Genomic DNA, 24,764 nt, shown 5'->3' with positions numbered 1-24,764 from the left:
TATAGTTCTTGGCTGATCCCTCACTTTTCTCATAATTTTACCCCATTAAGGAAAATCTTGCATGGAGCTTCAGACCGAGGTTGATTGATTTTTTGGGATTTCGTTTTTTGTGAATAATCGCTCCAACAGTTGTGTCCTTCTCACCAAGCTTTTGCTGATGGTCTTGTAGCCCATTCCAGCCTTGTGCAAGTCTACAATCTTGCCCAGACGGCCTTTGACAGCTCTTTGGTCTTGCCCATGATGTTGAGATTTGAATGAAGAAAGATTCTGTGGACAGGTGTCTTTTATAAACACAGAGTGGGTTGTCCTTAGGAGAACCTTTACAGGACTAATCATTGTACCACATGAACACATACTGTAGCCAGTCTGTGGGAGCCAGAATTAATGTTAGTTGGTAGGGGGATGAAATACTTATTTTACTCACTGAACTGCAACTCCATTTACAACATTTGTAGAAAACCGATGCTTATACATACCGGTAACTGTTTCTATGAACCTTCCAGGACAGCAACACATGAGAGATGATAGACTCCTCCCTACAGGAAACACAATCAGTTCACAGCTGTTTAAAAAGCCGCCCCTTACCCCTTGTCCCTCAGTTGTTGTAAAGAAATTCTCCCAACCAATTCACAAGAGTTCTTCAAACACTTTGGCACTTACTACCTATTGTATACATTTTTCTCCACCCTTAACAGGGCTGGAAGTAGGCCAGCCGTCCTGGAAGGTTTCGTAGAAACACCGTTACCAGCAAGCCCAACCTTTGTTTTTCTCATCTCACCTTCCAGGACAGCAACTCATGAGGATAGTCAGTAATCCGCAGGTCTACCTTAGGGTAAGACCACTGCCTGTAGCACTTTGACCAAAGGCTAGGTCTTGCTGCAAAAAGCCTTCCACGCAGTAGTGCTTCAGGAAGGTGTCTTGGCTGGACCAGGTGGCTGCACTACAAATTTGCTCCCAGGAGCAGCAGCATGTAGGCCCTTTACAAAATAATCTAGAGTGGGTAAATGGGGACAAAGAGGGCAAATGTATTAAATACCTTCTTCAGCTTTGTTAAGGGTTGCAGGATAACATTTTATGCTTCCAATTCATCCAAAGGGTGAGCTGTAACCCAAACCACAAGAGGTCCCAATTAACTCTTACACACCACAGGTATAACAGTGTGAGGATGAAAAAAAATAGGTTGGAGCGTGTTAAGATGTTACAAATAGCAAGCTACCTCCAAAAGAGAAAATGTTCACAAGGGTACCCCTTGCCTTCCCCATTTGAGGAAAACTAGGAGGCTCACTTTTAAAAGCCAACAACCTCTAAATGAACCCTCTTGAAGCTACATGCCAGATTCATAGCAGCTGGCCTAATATATTCAGATTACCTGGTGTGCATTGAATCTGTACCATTACTCCTGGAATCACCAGGTACCTGCGGACCACTTCACATCCCTTCCAAATAACCCTTTAGGGATGTGCAAGTTGTTTAGTGGCAGAAATAGCCTTTTAAGAGACCCTTTGTGTCTAACAACTCTTCACCATATTTATTCTTACTGATGGATTTCTAATGAGAGGCTAGCAACCAAAATGTTGTAATAACCACAGCATTCCCTGAGGAAAAAGGGAGCTGTGGACATTGGTCTAGCTAAAGCTTCTGGGCTATTTGTTGCCAGATCCAAGAGCAAGGATAGCAGCATCCTGAATTGGGGGAGGGAGTCCTATCCCAATGCCAAGAAACCACATGTCTTCTAGTAGGGATTTTGTTGCCAATAGGAAGTACTCACCCTGTTGTCTTTCCTTTTGCCACAGCCACAGTGCTTGCTTTTCTCTCCTTACGGTCACATGAGAAGAGGATAGCGGCCAAAAATCACCCCCTTCCAAGTTGCTGTCCCAAATAGGGAGCTGCCAAGTTAGGCTGTGTGCACTGTACTAGAAGCATGTCCACACACACCTCTTCTGGGATCCAAACTTCTTTCAAAATGAGGGCGGGGGGGGGGGGGTGGCCCCCTGTATCATGGCTGCAGGTCCTCATCCCCAGAGGTGAGAGCATGGGGGTTTACCAGGCATTACTTACTATGGTGTCACCCCCCATAGTAGGTAAACGGCACTTACCCAGCTCCGGCTTGCCTGCAGCCACCTGTGCCATCTTTCCATCCTCCTTCATGAGGTGGGCATAGACAGACTTTCAGCTTCTCGCAGCTAGCCGAGCCCTGGTGAAACAGGTTCAGTCTCCACAGCCACACGGGTCCGAGTCTCCTCCACGCTTTAAGCCCACTGCTGGGTTGCTCTCCACACTCTTCGTGCTGCGACAGGTAGTTTCAGTCTGAGATTGAGGCTTGGAGCGTGCCAAGTCCTCCCTTGGTGCTTTGATCATTTGGACTCCGGCAAAAAGGCACCCGCTGCACCAAGGGAAGACCAGGGAGGAGACCCGAGCTGCATGCAACAGCGGGGGTTTGAATATGCCCACACAAATACCATTTTTGGGGACAACCACTGTGGGCAGCACAGTGGTGCAGTGAGTAGCACTTTCGCCTAGCAGCAAAAGGGTCGCTGGTTCGTATCCCGACCATGACACCATCTGCCTGGAGTTTGCATGTTCTCCCTGTGCATGCGTGGGTTTCCTCCCACACTCCAAAGACATGCTGGTAGGTAAATTGGATCTTGTCCAAATTGGCCCAGTATATATATGTTTATCTGTGTGTATGACTGTGTGTCCCAAGCGTGTCATGATCCTACATGGTAAAATGACCGCACCAGCCAAGCAGACTCTGGCTGGAAAAAGCGCCCAGAGGCGATTCAGTTCGCATGAGTTGCGCTATACAAGTCATTCATTCAACCTGTGCGAAGCTCCGAAGCAGAAGATAAGTGCAGCCCTCACTGGCATTCCTACAACTGGCTCACAGGGGTACCATCCAACTTCTTCTGGTCAGAGGAAAAAAGTTGTGACAGGGGGTAAGCTGGGGCCTTTTAAACAGCTGTGAACGGATTGCGTTTCCTGCAGGGAGGGGTCTCATCTCTCACGCCATCCTGGAAGGTGAGGAGAGAAAAAATTAAAACCAGCATGGATTTATGAAAGACAGCAAATGTCAAACAAACCCGATTTCTTTTTATGAGGCAAGTAAAACCTTGGACAGAGGGGTGGCTGTGGACGTGGTATACTTGGATTCTGCAAAAGCGTTTGACACAGTTCCCCACACGGCTCATGTGTAAGGTAAAGTCTACAGACCTGGAAAGAACAATTTGTAAATGGATAGAAAACTGGCTAAAAGACAGAATTCAGAATAGTGGCTAGGATGTCTCCAATTTAGAAGACGACCTCAATGCTCTGTCTAATTTGGCAACCAAGTTGTAAATGAGGTTCAGTGTTGATAAATGTAAAGTTATGCACTTGGGGGCTGCGAATATGCATGTATCATACACACTAGGGAACAACTAGGGGAATCAATGGTGAAGAAGGATCTGGGGGTTTTGGTAGATCACAAGCAATGCCAAGCTGCGGTTTACAAGGCAAGCAAAGTCCTATCTTGTATTAAGAGAGGTATGGACTCCAGAGAGAGATATCATTTTGCCCCTGTACAAATCATTAGTAAGACCTCATCTGGAATATGCAGTTTAGGTTTTGGGCACCAGTTCTCAAAGAGGATATCGGGGAACTGGAGTGCAGAGAAGAGCAACCAAACTGATATGAGGCATGGAGGAGCTCAGCTATGATGAAAGATTAGAGGAACTGAATTTATTCGCTCTTGAAAAAAGAAGGAGATTAAGGGGGATATGATCAACATTACCAACATATGCGGTCCATATCGTGTACTTGGGGTAGAGTTATTCACTTTAAAGTCATCACAGAGGACAAGGGAGCACTCGTTATGTCTAGGAGTAAAAAATATTTTTATCTCCAAATACGGAAAAGTTTATTCACAGTAAGAGCTGTGAAAATGTGGAGTAGACTCCCGCTGTCAAGCTCAGTAGCAAATTAAATCTTGCTTTGCTTGGATTTTTCGCCTTCCTCTGGATCAACTGTAGGGGAAGGATTGTGTATAAGGGATTGTAGTTTTTTTTGGAGGAACTAAAGATGGACTTTTTAACCTATGTAACATTGCAATACATGACTATTGCATAGTCCAGGTCCGTTACCAGACCTGTACCACTCCTACAGCTTGTGTCAAGTCCATTTGCCCCATATTGGCACTATATTCACTAGAGCATTTGCAGTTTTCAAAGCATAGAGTATGAACTGGCCAGAGAGGAATTGCTTTGATGCACCTGGCCACCATAAACATGTATTGCAATGTATGCAAACTAAAAATCCCTGTTTTTGTGCAAGGTTTGCTAGAAGGATATGGTGTGTATATAGCAGTGTGCAGAGGGTTCACCCAGAACATTTTGTTTTGATGTACCGGAAAAAGTATTTAGCACACTTAAAGCGGATGGTTCACCCTCATTATTAACATTTTAGCATTAAATTAGGCATAGTAGTGCAAGCTACAATATGCCTGTGTTTATTTTGTTAGCCCTGTACTCACTGTGCAATCGTATAGATAAGATTCCGACTCCCCGCGGGGAATGGGCGTTCCTATCCAGAGGGAGGATGATTGACGGCCGGCTATGGCACGTCACGCTCCCCGAAGATAGCCGGAGTAGGTCTCGGCTCTTCACGGCGCCTGCGCACAGACTATGCGCAGGCGCCAAGTCCTATTTCGGCTATTTCCGGAGAAGCGTGACGTGCCATAGCCGGCCGTCAATCACCTTCCCTCTGGATAGGAACGCCCATTCCCCGCGGGGAGTCGGAATCTTCAATACAGGATTGCACAGTGAGTACGGGGCAAAAAAAATAAATACATGCATACTGTAGCTCGCGCTACTATGCTTAATTTTATGCTAGAAGAAAAAAAATATATATATATTTTTTTTTATAGGGTGAACCCCCGCTTTAAACTGAAAGTTCAGCTGGCCAATGGTAACGTAGAAAGTGGTGTGAACACATATATACACACACACACACACACATATACACACACACACACACACACACACACGCACGATTCTGGTCAAAATGAGAATCGCGATTCTTTTGCTTAGACTAAAGATCACGATTCTCAAAAACTGAATGCCAGAAACCCCCCCCCCCCCAAATAAATAAATAAACCTGTGATTTATCTGAAAATATGAATATATAAAAAACAGACCAGCGATATGTCTATAATGTTAAAGACCATATAACTCCTCTGAAAAAAGCAGAATCAAACTTTGATTCTGCTTTTTTCAGAGGAGTTATATGGTCTTTAACATTATAGACCTATCACTGGTCTGTTTTTTTATACATCAGAAGCAGTACCGCCAGCAACCATTGGGTGGCGCAAGGATACACACTACAGTTGTACAGATCTGCAAGAGACTCCCAGGCATCCATCTAGCGGCGCAGGCTGCTGATGTCGGTTCCGATATTGGCGCCATTTGCGGTCCACGCTGGTTACGTGGAACCGGCCGTGAAACAGAAGAATCGCGGGTCATCCCGCGGGGAGATCGCGGGCGGGGAGAATCGAGATTGCGATTCTCTCCGCGATTAATCGTGCAGCTCTAATACACACACACACACACACACACACACACACACACACACACACACACACACACTTAAAAAAGGATGGGGGATACTTTAATAGCTTACCTTCTTCTGCTAGGTTTTTGTTTATCACCAGCTTCCCGTGTCTCAAATAGTTCAACACTGGCCCAAAGTATGTGGGGTCCCGGTCTATTATATAGGCACCGGTTTCATCCTGCAAACAAGAAATGTAGATGGATCAGACAGTTATTAGGTTGACACTGCATCCTGTACACAGTCAAAAGGCTACATAAACTCCAAACAACTTCCAAGATATGTGCAGCCAATTTTCCTTGTCGTTAGTAAAATGCTTGCATACACATAACTGCAATTTTAAATCGCACTAGATAAAAACTCTTCTATAATGTACACTGGATGTTTTTTCAGATCCTCCTAGAGGCTTCTGAGGTTTCCTGCCTCTAAACGCCCCGGCATGTTAGCCTATGTGTAAATGCACACAAAAGCTTTTAGAGGAAGAGCGGTTTAGTGCAGGAAAAAAACAGTACATCCAAGAGCAGCAGAGGTTTGGCAAAAAAAAACAAAAAAAACACGCACTTGATGTTTAAATGCGTGGAAACGTGTGTTAACGCTGGGCACGTTTAGCACTTCAGTATTAATTTTAAATCGACCAGAATACATTTTTGGCCAAATGAAAAAAAAAAATGGCCAAGCACTTGATGCCTGGAAATGTGCCTAAATTTGTTACACACGTTTACAAGCACCAGTCGTTTCAGGCAAAACGCTGCTGCCAGGAGGAAACACTTCTAGGAAGAGTTGGCAAAAGGTTCTCTGTGCATGAACCCTAAGCTTGTTCTTTTATGCACAAGGCAGCTCCACAACAAAGAATTAGCATAGAAACTTAAATGCTGAAAAGAACATTAAATAAACCAAGGATTTAGTTTTGTCCTCGGGTAATTTAATATAGCTTGCAATTGGGGCACTCGAGGGTGGAGCCAGAAGTGCCGACAGGGCACCCAAGAATTGGCAGATCAGCACTGCTCTGTGCAAAACCACTGCACAGAGCAGGTGAGTATAATGGACATGATGACACTGAGGGACAGTCCACTGCCAGAGACAAAATACGCAAGAGATTGTAAACCTTTGTGGGGTTTTTTTTCATTATACTTGCCTGCTCTGTGCAATGTTTTGCAGGGAGTAGCCCAGATCCTTTTCTTCTGGGGTCCCCTGTTGGCACATCTAGCACCACCTCTTCTGCAAGTGTACCTATAGGAAGAAGCTTCCTATGAGGGAACTTTTGCAGACTCAATCCTAAGCCCTGCTGCCTGCGACTACAGGAAAAAAAAAAAAAAAGAAAAAAAAAGAAAAAAAAAAAGAAGGACACACACACACACACACACACACAAAAAATGCTCAAAACCAGATAGTAAAGCAGCAAATTCATTAATACTCGTGTATGTACAGGGAAGTAACATCTGGGGAATAGATGTATTCATGTAATTATTATCACGTACTTGCTGCTAACACATTGCTGAAGAGCAGCTAAATAAATCTAGAATTCCCAAGACACAAATCATTTCCCTTGTCGAACTTTAGACACTTGCAAATGTGGATACAATTTTATGGGCTTTAAGTCTAGTCTAGGATAAGTCTAGGATTTTGCAACTCGCGTTTTTTGCATGCAGTGTTCATGTGTTTCCTCCCCCCCCCTTTCCTCTTTAAAAAACACACTGTATACAGCTGAGTATATATATATATATATATATATATATATATATATATATATATATATATATATATAATGACCCCATCCTCATCAAAATGTAAAAAACAACAAAAAACTAAAATGGCGTGGGTTCCCCCCAAAGTCAATATCAGACCCGTATTCGAGCATGCTGCCCGTCAGGTCAGGAGACCACCCCCCCCCCCCCCCCAACCATACCAGGCCACATGCCCTCAACATTGGGAGGCGAGTGCTTTGTCCCCCCCCCCCCCCCAAAGCACCTTGCCCCCATGTTGATGGGTAAAAGGGCCTCTTCCCCGACAACCCTGGCTGGGGTTTATCAGATTTAGATCTCGGCCCACCCCTATGTGAATGGGTATCGGGTACAGCATACCCCTACCCTTTTACTTCAAAAAGCAGTGACATGTTTTTTTTTTACAACCAGTTATTAATAAAATAGCCAATGGCTCCTGCTATCAATCAAATCTAGTGGCATGGGAGTCAGGGCCGAGTCTGTGTGAGTGCCCTCATGGAATGCAGCTCTCCGTGGGGGCACTCTATTAGGAGGAGCCAGGAGCACCCCAGAAGAGGAGGATTGGGGCCACTGTGCAAAACCCTTGCACAGAAGGAGGCAAGTACAACATGTTTCTAATCACTTTAACTAAAACTACATATGCAGAGAAACCTGTGCTTGAAAAAAAAAAAAAAAAAAACTTTACATGTATTTCCATGGACAGGTTATTGAACAGCTTGTCATATACTGTACACAATGTTGCCTGCCTTGCATTTCTATTTTACAAGGCAAGTGTTGACATATACTTTAAGGCACTTGTAAGGATGTTTCCTCCCAGAAGGCTGTAAATAGGCAAATTCTCTTCTGTGTGAATGCAAATCAAGCAGGGAAACCCAAATAAACCCAACAGGTAAGTTCTAATACATCTGGAAAGATGCAAAATCAAGAAGCCTTTACCCATTCAAACAAGTATTCTCCAATACAGACACCTGCAATTACATCTGTAAAATGGCTTTAACTGCTCCACTACAGTAAAGTTAATTCCATGCTACAGTACAAGTCTCCAGCTGTGGAGGAGCTTCATTTATTGGTCAGGTGGCCCATTACTCTTGTGCCCTGTAGTGATGTTGGGATTGTAATGGTACAATTTTTTTTTCTCCTAAATAGCTTCCTTTACCTTAGTGCAGTCCTCCTTCACTTACCTCATCCTTTCATTTTGCTTTTAAATGTCCTTATTTCTTCTGAGAAATCCTCACTTCCTGTTCTGTGTGTAACTCCACACAGTAATGCAAGGCTTTCTCCCTGGTGTGGAGTGTCGTGCTCGCCCCCTCCCTTGGACTACAGGAGAGTCAGGACGTTCTATGTTGCAGATAGAAGAAGGAGTTGTGTGTTAGTGGGCGTCCTGACTCTCCTGTAGTCCAAGGGAGGGAGCGAGCGAGCACGACACTCCACACCAGGGAGAAAGCCTTACATTACTGTGTGGAGTTACAGACAGAAGAACAGGAAGTGAGGATTTCTCAGAAGAAATAAGGACATTTAAAAGCAAAATCGAAGGAGGACTGTAAAGGAAGCTATTTGGAAAAAAAATAAAAAAATGGTACCTTTACAACCCCTTTAACCACTTAAGGACCGCCTCCCTGCACATTTACGTCGGCAGAATGGCACGGCTGGGCACATGCACGTATAAGTACGTCCTGTGCTAGTACCCAGCCGTGGGTCGCGGGCGCGCGCCCCGGTCTGAAGCTGCGGGACCCGGGGACCCAATCGCCACTGGAGTCCCGCAATCGGTCCCCGGAGCTGAAGAACGGGGAGAGCTGTGTGTAAACACAGCTTCCCCTTCTTCACTGTGGCGGCGTCATCGATCGTGTGATCCCTTGTATAGGGAGACACAATCGATGAAGTCACACCCCCTACAGTTGTAAACACACATGAGGTCACACATAACCCCATCGCCCCCTTGTGGTTAACTCCCAAACTGCAATTGTCATTTTCACAGTAAACAATGCATGACACGGCGGGACAATCGTCCCAAAAATGTGTCAAAATTGTCCAAAGTGTCCGCCATAATGTCGCAGTCACGTGTTGATGGGGGAATCCCGCCAGCGGAGCTATTGTGCCATCGAGCCATTGTGAGAGCTGTCCCAGCCGGGAGAACACGGAATGATTATTGCTAGGAACTATAGCAGCTAGGGATAGTCAAAAAAAAAAAAAAAAAAAAAAACAGGTTGCTTGGACCAAGTTGATCAACTTGGGTACATTCAGCTGGCCCACCATACATGGTTCAACTCATCTGGTCCCTGCTGAGATTCGAACAGTCTATGGCCACCTAAAGGCTGCACAATTTTGACAATTTCTGTAACCAATGGCAGGCACTTTAAGGCACCATGTATTAAAACATTTGCCTTATGGGTGACTATCCATAAGGAAAATGTTTCAATGAATGGTGCCTTAAAGTGCCTGCCATTGGTTACAGAAATTACACTTATATGCAAAACGTGATCAATGAATGGGAGGACAGGCGGATTATTAAAAAGGTCCAGCCCTCTATCCAAGGATCCGGTCTCAGTCATACAAGCTGCATACACGTGTAGACCTTTTCAATGCCCTTTATAATTGATCATACTATGATAGGATTAAATAATACTATTAATGGCTTTTCTACATTTATAGGGACACTCAACGATATTATCCAAAACAAATCCATACATATTTACATAGTGTACACTTACATACAGTGCATATACGGAAAATGTTCACAAAACAATTAAAAACATGAACAAAAAACAAAACAAAAAAACCCACACAGAGTAAGAATTTTTTATTTTTTTGGTACTTATATAGCGCTGTCAATTTACGCAGCGCTTTACATATACATTACAATGTACATTCACATCAAGAATTCAAATCTGCGTTTCTGCTAGGACAATAGTAGCCCAGGCTCTGTGACAGGCAGCCCTTCCCAGTCACTATAGAAAGCACTATTAGCACAGCCCCCCATGTCCCCACAGCCCGGTGTAGCAGTAAGATCGGCATCCCAAGAAAATTGGCATCCCTTGTAGCAACTGAGCATGTGCCGATTTCAGTCCATTGAAATCGAGCGCAGAGCTGCTGCACTACAACACAGCTGAGTCAGATTAACTCTGCACGCGCCGAGAGCTATTGCCGAGGAACACTGCATCAGGATGACCACGGGGGACACAGACTTGTATAGGCTACCTGCTACCTACGGGGGGGGGGGGGCAGTCTGTATTTCACAAGGGGGGGGTCAGTCTGTCGCAAGGGGGATCAGTCTGTATGTCACGGAGGGGGGGTCAGTCTGTATGTCACAAGGGGGGGGTCAGTCTGTCGCAAGGGGGATCAGTCTGTATGTCACGGAGGGGGGGGGCCAGTCTGTCTGTCACGGGGGTCAGTTTGTATTTCACAGGGGGGGCCACAGTCAGCATGTCACGACCAGACCACATGTCCCGGGGGGGGCAGACTGCATGTCACGGGGTGGTGGCTGGAGCCGATCAGTCTGTATGTCACGGAGGGGGGGGGGTCAGTCTGTATGTCATGGGGGGGCAGTCTGTATGTCACGGAGGGGGGGGGGGTCAGTCTGTATGTCACGGAGGGGGGGGGTCAGTCTGTATGTCATGGGGGGGCAGTCTGTATGTCACGGAGGGGGGGGGGTCAGTCTGTATGTCACGGAGGGGGGGGGTCAGTCTGTATGTCATGGGGGGGGCAGTCTGTATGTCACGGAGGGGGGGGGGGGTCAGTCTGTATGTCATGGGGGGGGCAGTCTGTATGTCACGGAGGGGGGGGGTCAGTCTGTCTGTCACGGGGGTCAGTTTGTATTTCACAGGGGGGGCCACAGTCAGCATGTCACGACCAGACTGCATGTCTCGGGGTGGTGGCTGGAGCCCAGGGGTCATAAGTTGAGAGGTGACAATCTATCAGAGGTGTCGCTCTCTTGTTGGGGAATGGGGGTATTTCAGTATTTTAAAGAGGAGATGCAGATTTTCATGGCCTGTAATATTATAAGAGGGGATGCAGATTTTCATGGCCTGTAATATTATAAGAGGGGGATGCAGATTTTCATGGCCTGTAATATTATAAGAGGGGATGCAGATTTTCATGGCCTGTAATATTATAAGAGGGGGATGCAGATTTTCATGGCCTGTAATATTATAAGAGGAGATGCAGATTTTCATGGCCTGTAATGTTATAAGAGGGGGATGCAGATTTTCATGGCCTGTAATATTATAAGAGGGGATGCAGATTTTCATGGCCTGTAATATTATAAGAGGGGGATGCAGATTTTCATGGCCTGTAATATTATAAGAGGGGGATGCAGATTTTCATGGCCTGTAATATTATAAGAGGAGATGCAGATTTTCATGGCCTGTAATGTTATAAGAGGGGGATGCAGATTTTCATGGCCTGTAATATTATAAGAGGGGATGCAGATTTTCATGGCCTGTAATATTATAAGAGGGGGATGCAGATTTTCATGGCCTGTAATATTATAAGAGGGAGATGCAGATTTTCATGGCCTGTAATATTATAAGAGGGGGATGCAGATTTTCATGGCCTGTAATATTATAAGAGGGGATGCAGATTTTCATGGCCTGTAATATTATAAGAGGGGGATGCAGATTTTCATGGCCTGTAATATTATAAGAGGGAGATGCAGATTTTCATGGCCTGTAATATTATAAGAGGGGGATGCAGATTTTCATGGCCTGTAATATTATAAGAGGGGGATGCAGATTTTCATGGCCTGTAATATTATAAGAGGGGGATGCAGATTTTCATGGCCTGTAATATTATAAGAGGGAGATGCAGATTTTCATGGCCTGTAATATTATAAGAGGGGATGCAGATTTTCATGGCCTGTAATATTATAAGAGGAGATGCAGATTTTCATGGCCTGTAATATTATAAGAGGAGATGCAGATTTTCATGGCCTGTAATATTATAAGAGGGAGATGCAGATTTTCATGGCCTGTAATATTATAAGAGGGAGATGCAGATTTTCATGGCCTGTAATATTATAAGAGGGGGATGCAGATTTTCATGGCCTGTAATATTATAAGAGGGGATGCAGATTTTCATGGCCTGTAATATTATAAGAGGGGGATGCAGATTTTCATGGCCTGTAAGACTGACCCCCCCCTTGTGAAATACAGACTGCCCCCCCCCCCCCGTAGGTAGCAGGTAGCCTATACAAGTCTGTGTCCCCCGTGGTCATCCTGATGCAGTGTTCCTCGGCAATAGCTCTCGGCGCGTGCAGAGTTAATCTGACTCAGCTGTGTTGTAGTGCAGCAGCTCTGCGCTCGATTTCAATGGACTGAAATCGGCACATGCTCAGTTGCTACAAGGGATGCCAATTTTCTTGGGATGCCGATCTTACTGCTACACCGGTATCCCCGAGCTTACCTTATCAGAGTCCAGGTCCGGGTCCGCCTGGCACAGCCGGTACAGGAAGGATTTGGAGTCCCTGCACAGGGTCTGTCGGGTTGCCAAAAAGCACGTCCCCCCCACATTGAGCCGGACCCACTTAGACACCCCACCTCTCTCCCCCGGAGCCGGTTCACAGCCTTCCTCCGCCATGTCCCTCACTCCCCCGCAACTACTGACAGCCTCGGAAGTGTGCGCGTTTTAATAACCTCCCCCTTCTACAGGCTCGGGGGTCTTCCTGGCCACTCGCCGGAAGTTTCCGATCCGGGGGACTGTGCTCAGTGATGCACCCAGCGGAAGTAAACAAAGGAAGGCGCCTAGGATAGATGGACATGAGGGGACCTCTGATTGGTTCTTTCACAGAAAGCTCACAACTGAACAGAAATAAATCTGATTTATATTACAACCTAGCAGTGTCTGCTTCCTCAATAACACAACCATAAACATTTCACTGATTTTATTACAAGTGTTTTCCAGCTAGGAGGAAAGTTCCTGCGTAATGAATACTTGCATATAGATACCTTTTAGGCGCATATTGGTGCATCATTTGTTTTTATGACCATTTATTCCCCCCTTTTATTTAGACTTAATTTACACACTTGCAATATGTGTATATATATATATATATATATATAGCCAAGTGCTAGCATAAAGTGCCCTCTTTAAAGTGGAACTTTAGTCAGAAAATTAAGTCCCGTGACTAGATGACTTCAGGCTGGCCCCTTTTGCATAGGGTGACCAGACATCCCCGGTTTCCGGGGACAGTCCCCAGATTGAGGGCACTGTCCCTGGACCAAGTCTGTCCCCGGTGTTGCCCCCGGATTGGATTTGAACAGTGGCTCGGGCAATTTCAAAGACAGTCAGTGCATAATAAAAAAAAAATCTGAATTACATACCACCTGTCCTCCTAGCTTGGGGGTATACCTTTTTCCATTATCTGTGCCCCTTTCTGATGATCGTGTGCTGGTCGGAGTGGAGGAAATCTTTCTTCAGTTTCGGTTGCATGCCCATTCTGCTCCACTCGCATGTTCTTCTGCCTTGGCTCAAGTCACGGCCAGCCGCCTGCCTGCTTATCTCCTTGCCTTCCATGGTGGAGTGATCTTCCATCGTGGTTGAGTTCCAGCACCTTTGGTTTGAGAAAAAAAGCCCTGCTTAAAGTGGTTGTAAAGGATCGTTTTTCTTTATTTTAAATAACAAACATATCATACTTACCTCCACTGTGCAGTTCGTTTTGCACAGAGTGGCCCCGAACACCAAATTCTGGGGTCCCTCGGTGGCTCTCGCCACATCAGATAACCCCCCCCACTTAAAGAAAAATTGCTCTCCCGGAGAGGTTAACTTGAGGGCGCACTCCCGAGTCATTCATTCGGCGTCCATAGCCACCGAATGTATGAATTGGCCCTGCCCCCTGGCGCCTGCATCATAGGTTTTGCTTGACAGCAGCGGGAGCCAATAGCTGCGCTGCTATCAATCTAGTCAATCAAGAGCAGGGACCCTGTAGAGAGAGGGATGTTGCATCATCGCAAAGGGAAATTCGGGGGTTAAGGTAATTAGAACAGGGGGGGGGGCGGTCACTGCAAGGTGTTTTTCACCTTAAAGCGGAGCTCCTCCATCCACCTCCACTCCCGCGAATCGGAACCCTTCCCCCTCCGGTGTCACATTTGACACCTTTCAGGGGGGAGGGGGGTGCAGATACCTATTTGCACCCACTTCCGGCCACACAGTCTGCTGGCAGGACGTCAGATCCCCCCATTGTGTTCTGGGAAACACTCGGCTGCCAGAACACAGCGGGAGCCAGTCAGCACGGCGCAGCACGACTCGCGCATGCACCGTAGGGAACCGGGCAGTGAAGTCGGAGAGATTGTGCCGCAATCACGGGTGTTCATGAGCACGCCGTCAAATGCAGGAGACTCCCGCAAGTCGCAGGAGACTTGAGATGTCTGCATTTGATGGTTTGACAGGAATGTAAAAGCTCATTTACACTTTTTTTGGCTTCAACACACATTAATGGCTAGTTTACAATTGCTTCAAAACAAGGCTTCGGACAGGCTTTGTTAAAGCTCTCTGAATGTTTGTCAAAGCCCCGGTCACTAAATAATCATCCCCTGATCCGACTTTCAGCCCAATGATTTGAATGGAAGTCGAATCCAAGTCGGATCATTATGATCCAACTTGTGCTCTGAGAATATTGAAGGGGAACCCTACACCAATTTTTTTTTCTTTAAATGGCGTGGGGTCCCTCGCTAGATCCATACCAAGCCCCTTTTCCACCAGAAAAGAGCCCACCTCTGCCTAAGCATATCAATTTTTAAAGCTTTTTTTTTTGCATCTTTTTCAAAGCATTTTAATAGTGTGTTACAAGCATTTTACAGCTTCAGGCGTTTTTGTTTAGCCAATAGAAAGCACTAGGGGGAAAGGAAATTAGAGGTGGAGAGCTGCTATTTGAGCATTTTACGAGCCTTTTTCTGCTCAAGTCAGGCATTACTATTGAAGTCTATGGGGCCAAAAACGCTTGTAACCTTGCCATAGGCAGGAGCCGACCCGGCACTGTCTTTGGCTGGTGTAAGCCTCCCTGATCCAACTGGAGACTGGGCATATTCCCGGATTCCTTTCTAAATGGGAGTCGGATCTTGAAATTCAATTTATGGACATGCAGGGGGGATGATCCTTCACTTTGCACAGAAGTTGTCCTTAGTCACTAGAATTCAAGAGACCAGCTACAAAATCTGGTGCAGGGTTCCCTCTACTCTACACCGCTTTTTTCCCCAGGTCCCTAGTTCATGTTGGCGGTGTGGCACTGCAGAGGTACCGATGCGCCATATCTTTTGGGATTGTCCCAAACTTAGGCCTTTCTGGCAGGGGGTGATTGATACTACCAGTAGAAATATTTGCCAGCACACCATAGAACAACGTAAATAGCGTCACTATTTACGTTGTTCCATGGTGTGCTGGCAAATATTTTTACTGTAACGTGTACCAGTATTCAGCTGGTTGTTGCTACGAGCACCCAAACCCAAGAGCGGATCCAGGAAAGTGTGCGATGGGAATATGAAGTATGATTGATACGACAAAACACCTGACCAATGTTGACTTGGAGGGGAACCCTGCGGCCTGCCTGTTGCATCTCTCGAACCGTCCTATTAAGAAATATAAGGCTTTCCTCACTATTCAGCTGCTGAATGCGGCCAAGGCTTGCATCCCCTTGTGCTGAAGATCTGAGAATTTGGCATCAAAATCCTTGTGGTTTTCCAAAGTGAATGAAATTAGGGACCTGGAGGACCTCACGGCTACGTTGTACAACCGAGAGGAGACCTTCCGTGACACCTTCCGTGGCAACACTTTGTATACATGGATGCTTATCTGCAAGAGGTCTCATGACCTGGCTGACCTAATTGACTTTGTCTTCTTCCCTGGGCGAGACGCTATAGCTCTCTCTTCTTAAAACCTGTTCTTTTCCTTCTATACAAAAGGACATTTGATCCAGTACTTGTACCCTCCATGACTAACTTCCTTTCTCCCTCCTCCCCCTCCATCTTCTCTCCACTTCCCACCCCATTTACCTGACTCAGTTTGAGGCACTATTTTTTCTACAGATTTGTGAATATTCTGATATGCATTAGCTCAATCACTCTGCCCTCATTCTGGGTCCAACTGGCCACCGTGAGTTAATCCTCCCAATACAAAAGAATAATTTTCATGAAATACAGTTACATAGCTTCAAGCACAGGAGTCTGTTACTGGTTTATCTTGCTACTATTCTACCTACCAAACGGGCGGGGTGCATTGCAGCCATTTCCATATTCAATTTGTCTTATTTGACCATTTATACTATGTTATGTTCGGCATGTGTTATTCACAGAGTTTACATTGTTATCTGCTTGTGCTGCGTTTCTTCATGTCTCATTTAGATAGCAAAGGGAAGGGTGGATGGGATTATAACGGTGCCAGTCACAATATTAGTCACATAGGTTCTTTTAAAAGAAGACAACATTTATTTGTACAAACAATTATTCAACATCAAAGTTAACAAGGTAGAATGATAAATATATATATTTTTAGGTACATTGAATTCGAATACAGACTGAATTATCCCAACATGTTTCACCAAAACATTGGCTTCTTCAGGGGAATAGAATCAATTCAGTGCAACAATAAGATTCTACAAAAGAAAACAAACAAATTAATAAAAGGACAAAATACATGTAATACGCAAACTGGAGATAACAGATATTGGGGTACTGAGGGTCCCATCGCAGTCCATCCACAAAAGTAGCCCCATAAATCACAGCTGTACAAATAAATGTTGTCTTCTTTTAAAAGAACCTATGTGACTAATCTTGTGACTGGCACCGTTATAATCCCATCCCCCCCTCCGCACTGGGGAGAGGTGCCATATCTAAAGAGGATACACCAGCCACCTTCCTACCATTTTTTAATTTCTCATTTGTTTGACTGTGAATTGCAACTTATGAAAAAAAAAATTATTATAATCTGCCAAAAAGAAGCTCATCTACTTTTTTGAACTTCAGGGGTTTTGCTTCAGGCGAAAAAATGCTCAGATGTGAACAGGGGCCATTGAAATGAATGGGATTTTGCTTGTTGAGCGTTTCAGAGCTAAGCCTTTTACAAGCTGAAAAATGCTCAGGTGTGAATAGAGAAAGTTGGGTGTAAAAGAATTTATTGTTTTTCATCTTCTCAAAAAAGCAACAAATTTCACAATCTAACTTCCTTACAACAGCCAGGAGCTTGTTAAACAGTGAGGTCATTATAGAAATTACAGGTGCAATTCAAAGAAGTACCTATAGTCAAACCTCCCACGTTTCTGAAATGAGAAAGAGGGACACCTTTTATTATAAAGTACGTGGGTAACAACTACACCCCTGCCATTCCTCCAATTATGGAGCACCCAAGGAATGTCGGAAATAGTTGTTTACACCAAGTGTGTTTTTTTTTTGCCAATGTTATTTTGTATATATTTTGCTTTCCATGTAAGAAATGCACCAATTTAGAATTTGAATGACATTTTTAGTGTATAAACACAGTAGGGCATATGATCCTACAGATAAGTATATCTTCATAAGACATACTCTGGACAGAAATAAATGAATGAGGTATTTCTTGTAGAGATGGCATTTAGCAATTTGACCACTAGAGGGCACCAAGCCATTCCACTAGCAAAAATGAAAGCTTTGTTTATGAAATCTGTCTTTTTTTTATATTTTTTTTCACACCTCCTGTATTAGACCTCCACTCTGGATGAAGGAGCACAGGGGGCACCATGGTTATATGTACTCGCAGATTTAAATACACTAACAAATTAAAGACAAATCCCAGCCAACACTTTATTGAAGTAGTTACAGCAGTGGTGGCTGGTGCAAACAAACTGAACCCCCCCATCAATGGCAGCCACTGTGCCCTTCCAACACAGCTACTGTGCCCATCAATTGCGGCCACTGTGCCATCAAACGCAGCCACTGTGCCCATAAATTGCCACCACTGCGCCAAACGCAGCTACTGTACCCATCAATTGCTGACACTGTGCACATCAACTGCTGCCAGTGTGCCCATCAACTGCCGCCAGAGTGCCCATCAACTGCTGCTAGTGTGCCCATTAACTGCCGCCAGTGTGCCCATCAACTAGCGCTACTGTGCCCATCAACTGCTGCCAGTGTGCATCCCCCACCCGCCCGGCACTTACCTTGTCTCGGTGGGGCAGCGGGTCACGGCGATGTCCTCCACATGCCTTAATCTCTTCTCCCGCCCTCTCTTCCTGTCCTCTGCTACGACTGGACGCCTGATAGGCGGCGTCCAATCACAGAGCCTGTTGTTTCAGCCAACCAGGTGACAGGTAACACAGACCCCAGCATCTGATTGACTGAGAGGCGGTTCAGCGTTAGGAAAGCAATTCATTCGCTTTCCCAACACACAGCTGAGTGAACAGCGAACGCCCAGCATTGCGCCCGCTGTTCACCTTTTTGGACGCCTATTAGAGCTTACGGCTCTAATCAGGTGCTTCCAAAAAATACCCTGCCGCTGTAATTCAGGTGCCCGGCACCCAACAAGGTTCCCGAATTCATCTCCGAGTCTGATGCTATTTTCCAGATTCAACCTCTAAGGCCACGTACACACGATAGGATCGCCAGAGGAGAAGGGTCTGAAGGACCATTTTCATCAGTCCAAACCGATCATGTGTAGGCCCCATAGGTTCTTTAACCTTTGGTCAAAAAAAAATGATAACTTGCTTTAAAATTGAACCGATGGACGCCTAACCGATAGGTCAAAACCGATCGTTAGTATGCAAAAGCATCGGATAAAAACCCGCGCATGCTCAGAATCAAGTTGACGCATGCTTGGAAGCATTGAACTACGTTTTTTTCAGCACATCGTTGTGTTTTACGTCACCGCGTTCTGACACGATCGTTTTTTTAACCGATGGTGTGTAGGCGCGAAGGACCATCAATCAGGTTCATCGGTTAACCAATGAAAACGGTCCATCAGACCGTTCTCATCGGATGGACTGATCGTGTGTACGCGGCCTAATAGTATATCTCTTCTGTCTGTTATTCTCAGAGTGGATTAGAGATTTTGCTCCCAAACCATATGGTTGGTTATTTATATTTACCACTGCATATCGATATTTAAGAATAAAGTGCCTTTTTTTTTTTACTTTACATATTAACTAAATTATACACCACACTTTTTTTTTTTTTAAGGTCATTATCCGATGAAAACAATAAATCGACCAACTAATTGATTATGAAAATAATCATTAGTTGCAGCCCTATGCAAGACGTTCTCCGATATGATGAGGTGGCAAGACAGTGACATTACAATCTCCACCTCGTTCAATCACAGAATGCCTTAAATCCAATAATAAATACAAGGTGCTCTTTGAATGGTAGTGAGCGTGCAGAAGGAAAGCTGCTCGGCCCAAAAAAATTGCACCAGTCACTGTAGTAGCCATGATTACTACATTGATTGTAATTTTCCATAGTGGTCCCTCAGGTATGAGATATGCAACCAAAAAATCATACGCAGATCTCAGCTTCAAAGAGAAGGAGCCAATCAAAAGCAAGTTCCCAATGGGTAAAGTGGAAATCATTTGGAATATGAAATCATCCAATGGCCCAGCGATTTGCTAATAACATCACTACTTTATCAAGAGATGCATATACTGTTTTTTTTTTTTTTTTTTTATTTAATTTGGCGATATTGCCATCATGTGTTGAAGACTCTTGATTGGTTTCAGATTTTTTCTGTTTGCTTACTTAGCAATGCATTTTGTAAATCAAACACTTAAAATCTTTATTTTTTAAAGCATTTTTTACCTTTCAGAACTGACTTTTGCATAGTACTGTATACATGTGAAAAAAAGTATTTTGCAGCTTATTTGAATTTTTAGCTTTTACGAGAACATGTTTCTCATGAAAGGAAGCTCTTGAAGAGGGGGGGGGGGGGAAACCAATACAAGGTAGGTTGAAGAACAAAAAACTGCATTGTACATGTACGTTTCCACCATGGATGTAAAACTTTGGAGCATCAATTTAAAACAGTGAATCCATTTATTTCCCACCACCCTTTAAATAGCTTTTATCTTAACCTGCAAAGACAGCCTTCGCTCATTCTGTCTGAATCATCAATAGAATGTTCCTAGAATAGTATTCCCAGTATGATATCAGATGACCATTTTCTCCTCAAAACAGGATACATCAGATCTCATTACCAGCTGTGTGATGTCTGTCTGTTTGCCTGCCATTGAGCTTCCAGCCTGACAAATGAACACAAGACAAACCACACTGTTGTGTATTCAATTCTTATATTCTATTTATAGCCCATTTTAGGCAACATTAAATGTATTCAATTTAAAGGGATAATACTTAAGATATAGCCATGTGAATACATGCCATGTACAAAGGAGAAATATTCAAAAGAAATAATGTGGTTTTCCTATATTTCTTTCTACTTATATATTTAGCTGGGAGAACATTTTTTTTTTTTTTTTACCGAGTTCAGTAGCTCATGCATATACATGCAGAGCAGTCAATCCTCCGTCTCCTTCTGTGTTCAGACAGCTCTGCCTAAAGTTCCTTATTAGAGGAAAACTGTTTTTGCTACACTCTTAGTGCTTGATTAATCCTGTGTCCTGGGTGTACTCGGTTTTGAAATATTTCATTTTAAAACAACCATTTTATGGAAGTAAAAAACATTTTAAATTAAATAGTTTGAAAGCTAAAAATCGAAATGTTTAAAAGAATTCACACAGGTTTTGGCATACAAAAACGCAGGTTTCCTGCACTGGTGTGAACCGGCCCCTATAGGAAACTTTTCCTGATAGATATAGGCTTGTAATGCTGATGAAGATATGGCAGCCTTTATTGTTTCGAATAACAGATTTCCTGTGAGATAAAATACATTTCCATTTGAGAGCAATTTTACTGCATAAAAAAACAGAAAAGGGTGAAAGTATGAACCATTTATTTCTTGCAGTTTCAAGGAGGCAAGCAACATTATACATGGAATAAACACCTGGACATATTCAGTGCAGAAATACCAAAGCAAACAAATATGAAATATGTCTACATAGGGATGACACTGTCCAAGTCTCAAGAATGAAACCGTGCATGGTTAGGCAAATTTCAACTTCTAGTGTGTTTACTGTGGTTCTCAGATGATGTTCTGTACAAATATGCAAAACCTAAACTGAAGTGAAGGAAGGTGACGCTAATTGGCCAATAAAATAAAATGGGTTTATATGAGCCATTTAAACTTGCCTCGTGCATATGAATTTAAACACTTAGGCCCCATACACACGAGAGGATTTATCCGCAGATACGGTCCAGCGGACCGTATCCGCGGATAAATCCTCTCGAGGATTTCAGAAGATTTCTATGCGATGGCGTGTACACACCATCGCATTGAAATCCGCGCTGAAATCCTCTGCCGATGACGTGTCGCGCCGTCGCCGCTATTATGACGCGGCGACGGGCGCGACGCTGTCATATAAGGAATTCCACGCATGCGTCAAATCATTACGACGCGTGCGGGGAATCCCTTTGGACGGATGGATCCGGTAAGTCTGTACAGACGAGCGGATCCATCCGTTGGAATGGATTCCAGCAGATGGATTTGTTGAGCATGTCAGCAAATATCCATCTGCTGGAAATCCATCCCAGGGGAGATTTATCCGCGGAAAAATATCCGACGGAGTGTACACACCATAGAATCTATCCGCAGAAACCCATTTGATGGGATTTATCTGCGGATAGATTCTATGGTGTGTATGGGGCCTGAGATAATAAAATCCCAAGAGATAGTATAGATCCAGTGCTGGACTGGGTATTTCTAGGGCTGTTAGTCTTCTGATAGGCACGGATCAATCCAAAATTTCCCAATTTAAGACCCGGAGAAGGACCAGGCTGGGGGGCATTTGACCCCTGGGACAGTACTAAAAAGATATGTTGGATTAATGGCCCCAGCTCTAAATGGTGTCCATTATATAGCCATCTGCTTCCTGTTTAAGCATGTCAACACAGCGACGGGCAAGGTGAAGTCTTCAAGAATCGTCTGCATTTGTGGCTTTCGGATGTTGAGTGACCAAATGTCAAAATTCACAAAGGAAGCCGATGCTGGAAGGTGTGAAAATTGTGTCACGATAAACGATTTCCTTTAGAAAGCCCACCTTTCACCACGCCCTTCAATTAATGTGTTACTATGGCAAGTTTTTAAATTTTTCTAATGAATCTGCCTCTACATTAAAAATGCCACTTGTTGGGTTGACCCCCCAGGCCAAAAACTCCCAGTTTGCCCTGCTGGACCCCATCATATTTAGGAAGCCCAATTGTAGGGGTGTTGAGCATAGTCACAGCTAATCTCCTTTGCGTCTCAGAGAAACTTGTGGATTGGAACCCTGACACACACCTGACACCTAAAATACACATGACGTATTAGAATACAACTTCTGAGAATTATAATCTCCTTTAGCCAATACATTATGTCAAAGCTTCTACTAGTGCAGAGATAGGAAAGGGACAGTATTTTATTTAAAGGTCAGATGCTCCCCCAGCGAACGGATCCAGTTGAAGATGCAATGCATCTTTTGGGGAAATATGAACTAATTTGCACACCAAAATAACCTGGGAAATGGAAGCCAGCAAACAGCATGCAAATCATAATTATAATGGGCAGAAGAGGTTTGGTACAGTTGAAGACTTCTGGTCTTAAATTTTCCAAAATTGGTAAGTGCATTTGACCTTAGGTCTATGAAAGTAGTAGTTTGGTTATCAGAGGCAATACTTAAGTTTAGGCACTAGTCAAAGAAATGTTCTTATGTCCAATTCCTACAAAGAACAGCTTGGTCACGCTGTCCTGGTGCCATACTCGACATCAGAGGTTTGGCGTAGCAAAGCAATACATTGCAATAGCAAGAAAAAAAGTTTGGAAAGCTGATGCAGACCTTAACCTTGAGGTCTAAACAGTTTTAGCATGATAGGAGATCTTCAAAGATTTTCCGTACATTAGAACATAATCAATTAGAAGAAAACTTTAAATGTTTTTTGCCTAAAGCGTCCTGTTGAGTGTACAGTTTAACATGACAAATTCAAAGTCAAAGTCATGACTATTGTAGGCAACAAAATTGGTAAGAATCTGCTAGATAAACTTTCCAATAGGACCGCTAGGTATTTGGAGTTTATAAAATGTACTGGTTCTCTTGCATAAATAAGCATTTTGCTTATGTTAGTTAGCACGGAATGCAAAGCAACATCTAATAAAGATGATGCATAAAAAAATTCTGAAAAATGTACTGGCTGGTTATTATATTGTTTTGATCTATGATATATTAAGTGTATGGCATAGCAAAACAGTTTTTCTAGTTGTGGATAGAGTGGGGCAGTATTAGATCCCCAGTCATTTTTTTCACCACTAACTAGGACTTGGTTAGAGAAATGTATACCCTCTTTCTGTCCTGCTGAGAATGGTTTTACCAGAATGAAAACCTGACTGGTTCAACCCCTTCACCAGTCTACTAAAATGTATTTATTATTTAATATTGTGGATTCGGCCTCTGCTCTCTAGCTGAGCATTTTACATTACCATTAATATATCATCTGGTGAATTCAGAAGCTATATCAATATAAACCCGGTTTTACTACACAGAAAAAAAGGATAGGTGCCTCAGGCTGGTGCACCCGATTTATACATAGTGACTGCTGGTAAGTTGATGTAAGAAAAGAGAGCTGCTTTCGATTTCCATTTGTTCAGCATCACCTGTGCACACAGTGAGCACATATCATGGAAACTTCAATGAAGTAGATAAAACCGAGTCAGAAATAATTTTTACTTGATTAGGCTCAGGTGAACTGGATACTGTTAGGCCTAAGACACTCTCTTGGTGCCCATCTACACTAATCTTAAGTCAATCTAAACACTTAAAGAATGCTGTCAGGTTGTATAACTAACAGAGATTTCTATACTCCAGTTCCTAGTGGGATGGAAATGGTTCCAGTACCTTGTATTTGCAATGACTGCAGCTGTGGGTAGAACCTGGATATCTGAAAGGGGGGGAATGTCACTGTGTAACCCAGATGAGAGTGATCAGTGGCAGGATCAACTTGAGTTGAGTTGAGAGGCATCTTAATATATTGCGGTCTTACCTCAAAAGGGGTAAGTTGCAGGGATCGCCCAAAAACTGAATTCTTTCCTAATAATACACAATCATCAACCATACAAGAGGCTTCCTTTAAATGGCCCTGGATAACCCCCACCTTACTTTAAGATATACAGCCACTTGAAGTCAGACAGATGAATGCAACACCACTGAAGTAGTCATTAAATTATTGATGAGTCTAAAGTGCACTGGACTTTCAGACAGGATTAGTTCACAGCAAGAGGCTTTCAGAACATGCCTGAAAACATACACTCACAGAATAGTGTTAACCAACTCAACTATAGTACATTGGATCGATTTTAAAAATTTCACCAAATGCATCAATGGATGACAAGACCTAGAACATTAACTTCAGTGTAAGATTGTCAATGGAGCTGGAA

General features: G+C 43.8%; 1 protein-coding gene across 2 annotated transcripts in view; it reads right to left on the bottom strand.

Annotated features, from left to right (window-relative positions):
• Positions 1 to 12,989, bottom strand: part of LOC120943430 (BTB/POZ domain-containing protein KCTD5) — a 48,979-nt gene extending 35,990 nt beyond the window's left edge. Inside the window, exons 1-2 of one of the 2 annotated variants that reach the window (XM_040356722.1) lie at positions 12,699 to 12,989; positions 5,653 to 5,761 (exon numbers count right to left, since the gene is read on the bottom strand). In XM_040356722.1, coding sequence (XP_040212656.1) covers positions 5,653 to 5,761; positions 12,699 to 12,872 — 283 coding nt within the window. In that variant the 5' untranslated portion in view covers positions 12,873 to 12,989. The remainder of the gene's footprint in view (positions 1 to 5,652; positions 5,762 to 12,698) is intronic. The other variant, XM_040356723.1, reaches the window with a different exon arrangement.
• Positions 12,990 to 24,764: the final 11,775 nt, after the last annotated feature.

Source organism: Rana temporaria, chromosome 6 (assembly GCF_905171775.1).
Source record: "Rana temporaria chromosome 6, aRanTem1.1, whole genome shotgun sequence".
Lineage (NCBI taxonomy): Eukaryota > Metazoa > Chordata > Amphibia > Anura > Ranidae > Rana > Rana temporaria.
The sequence above is the reverse complement of the archived record's forward strand: the minus strand, read 5'-3'. Positions and strand labels throughout refer to the sequence as shown.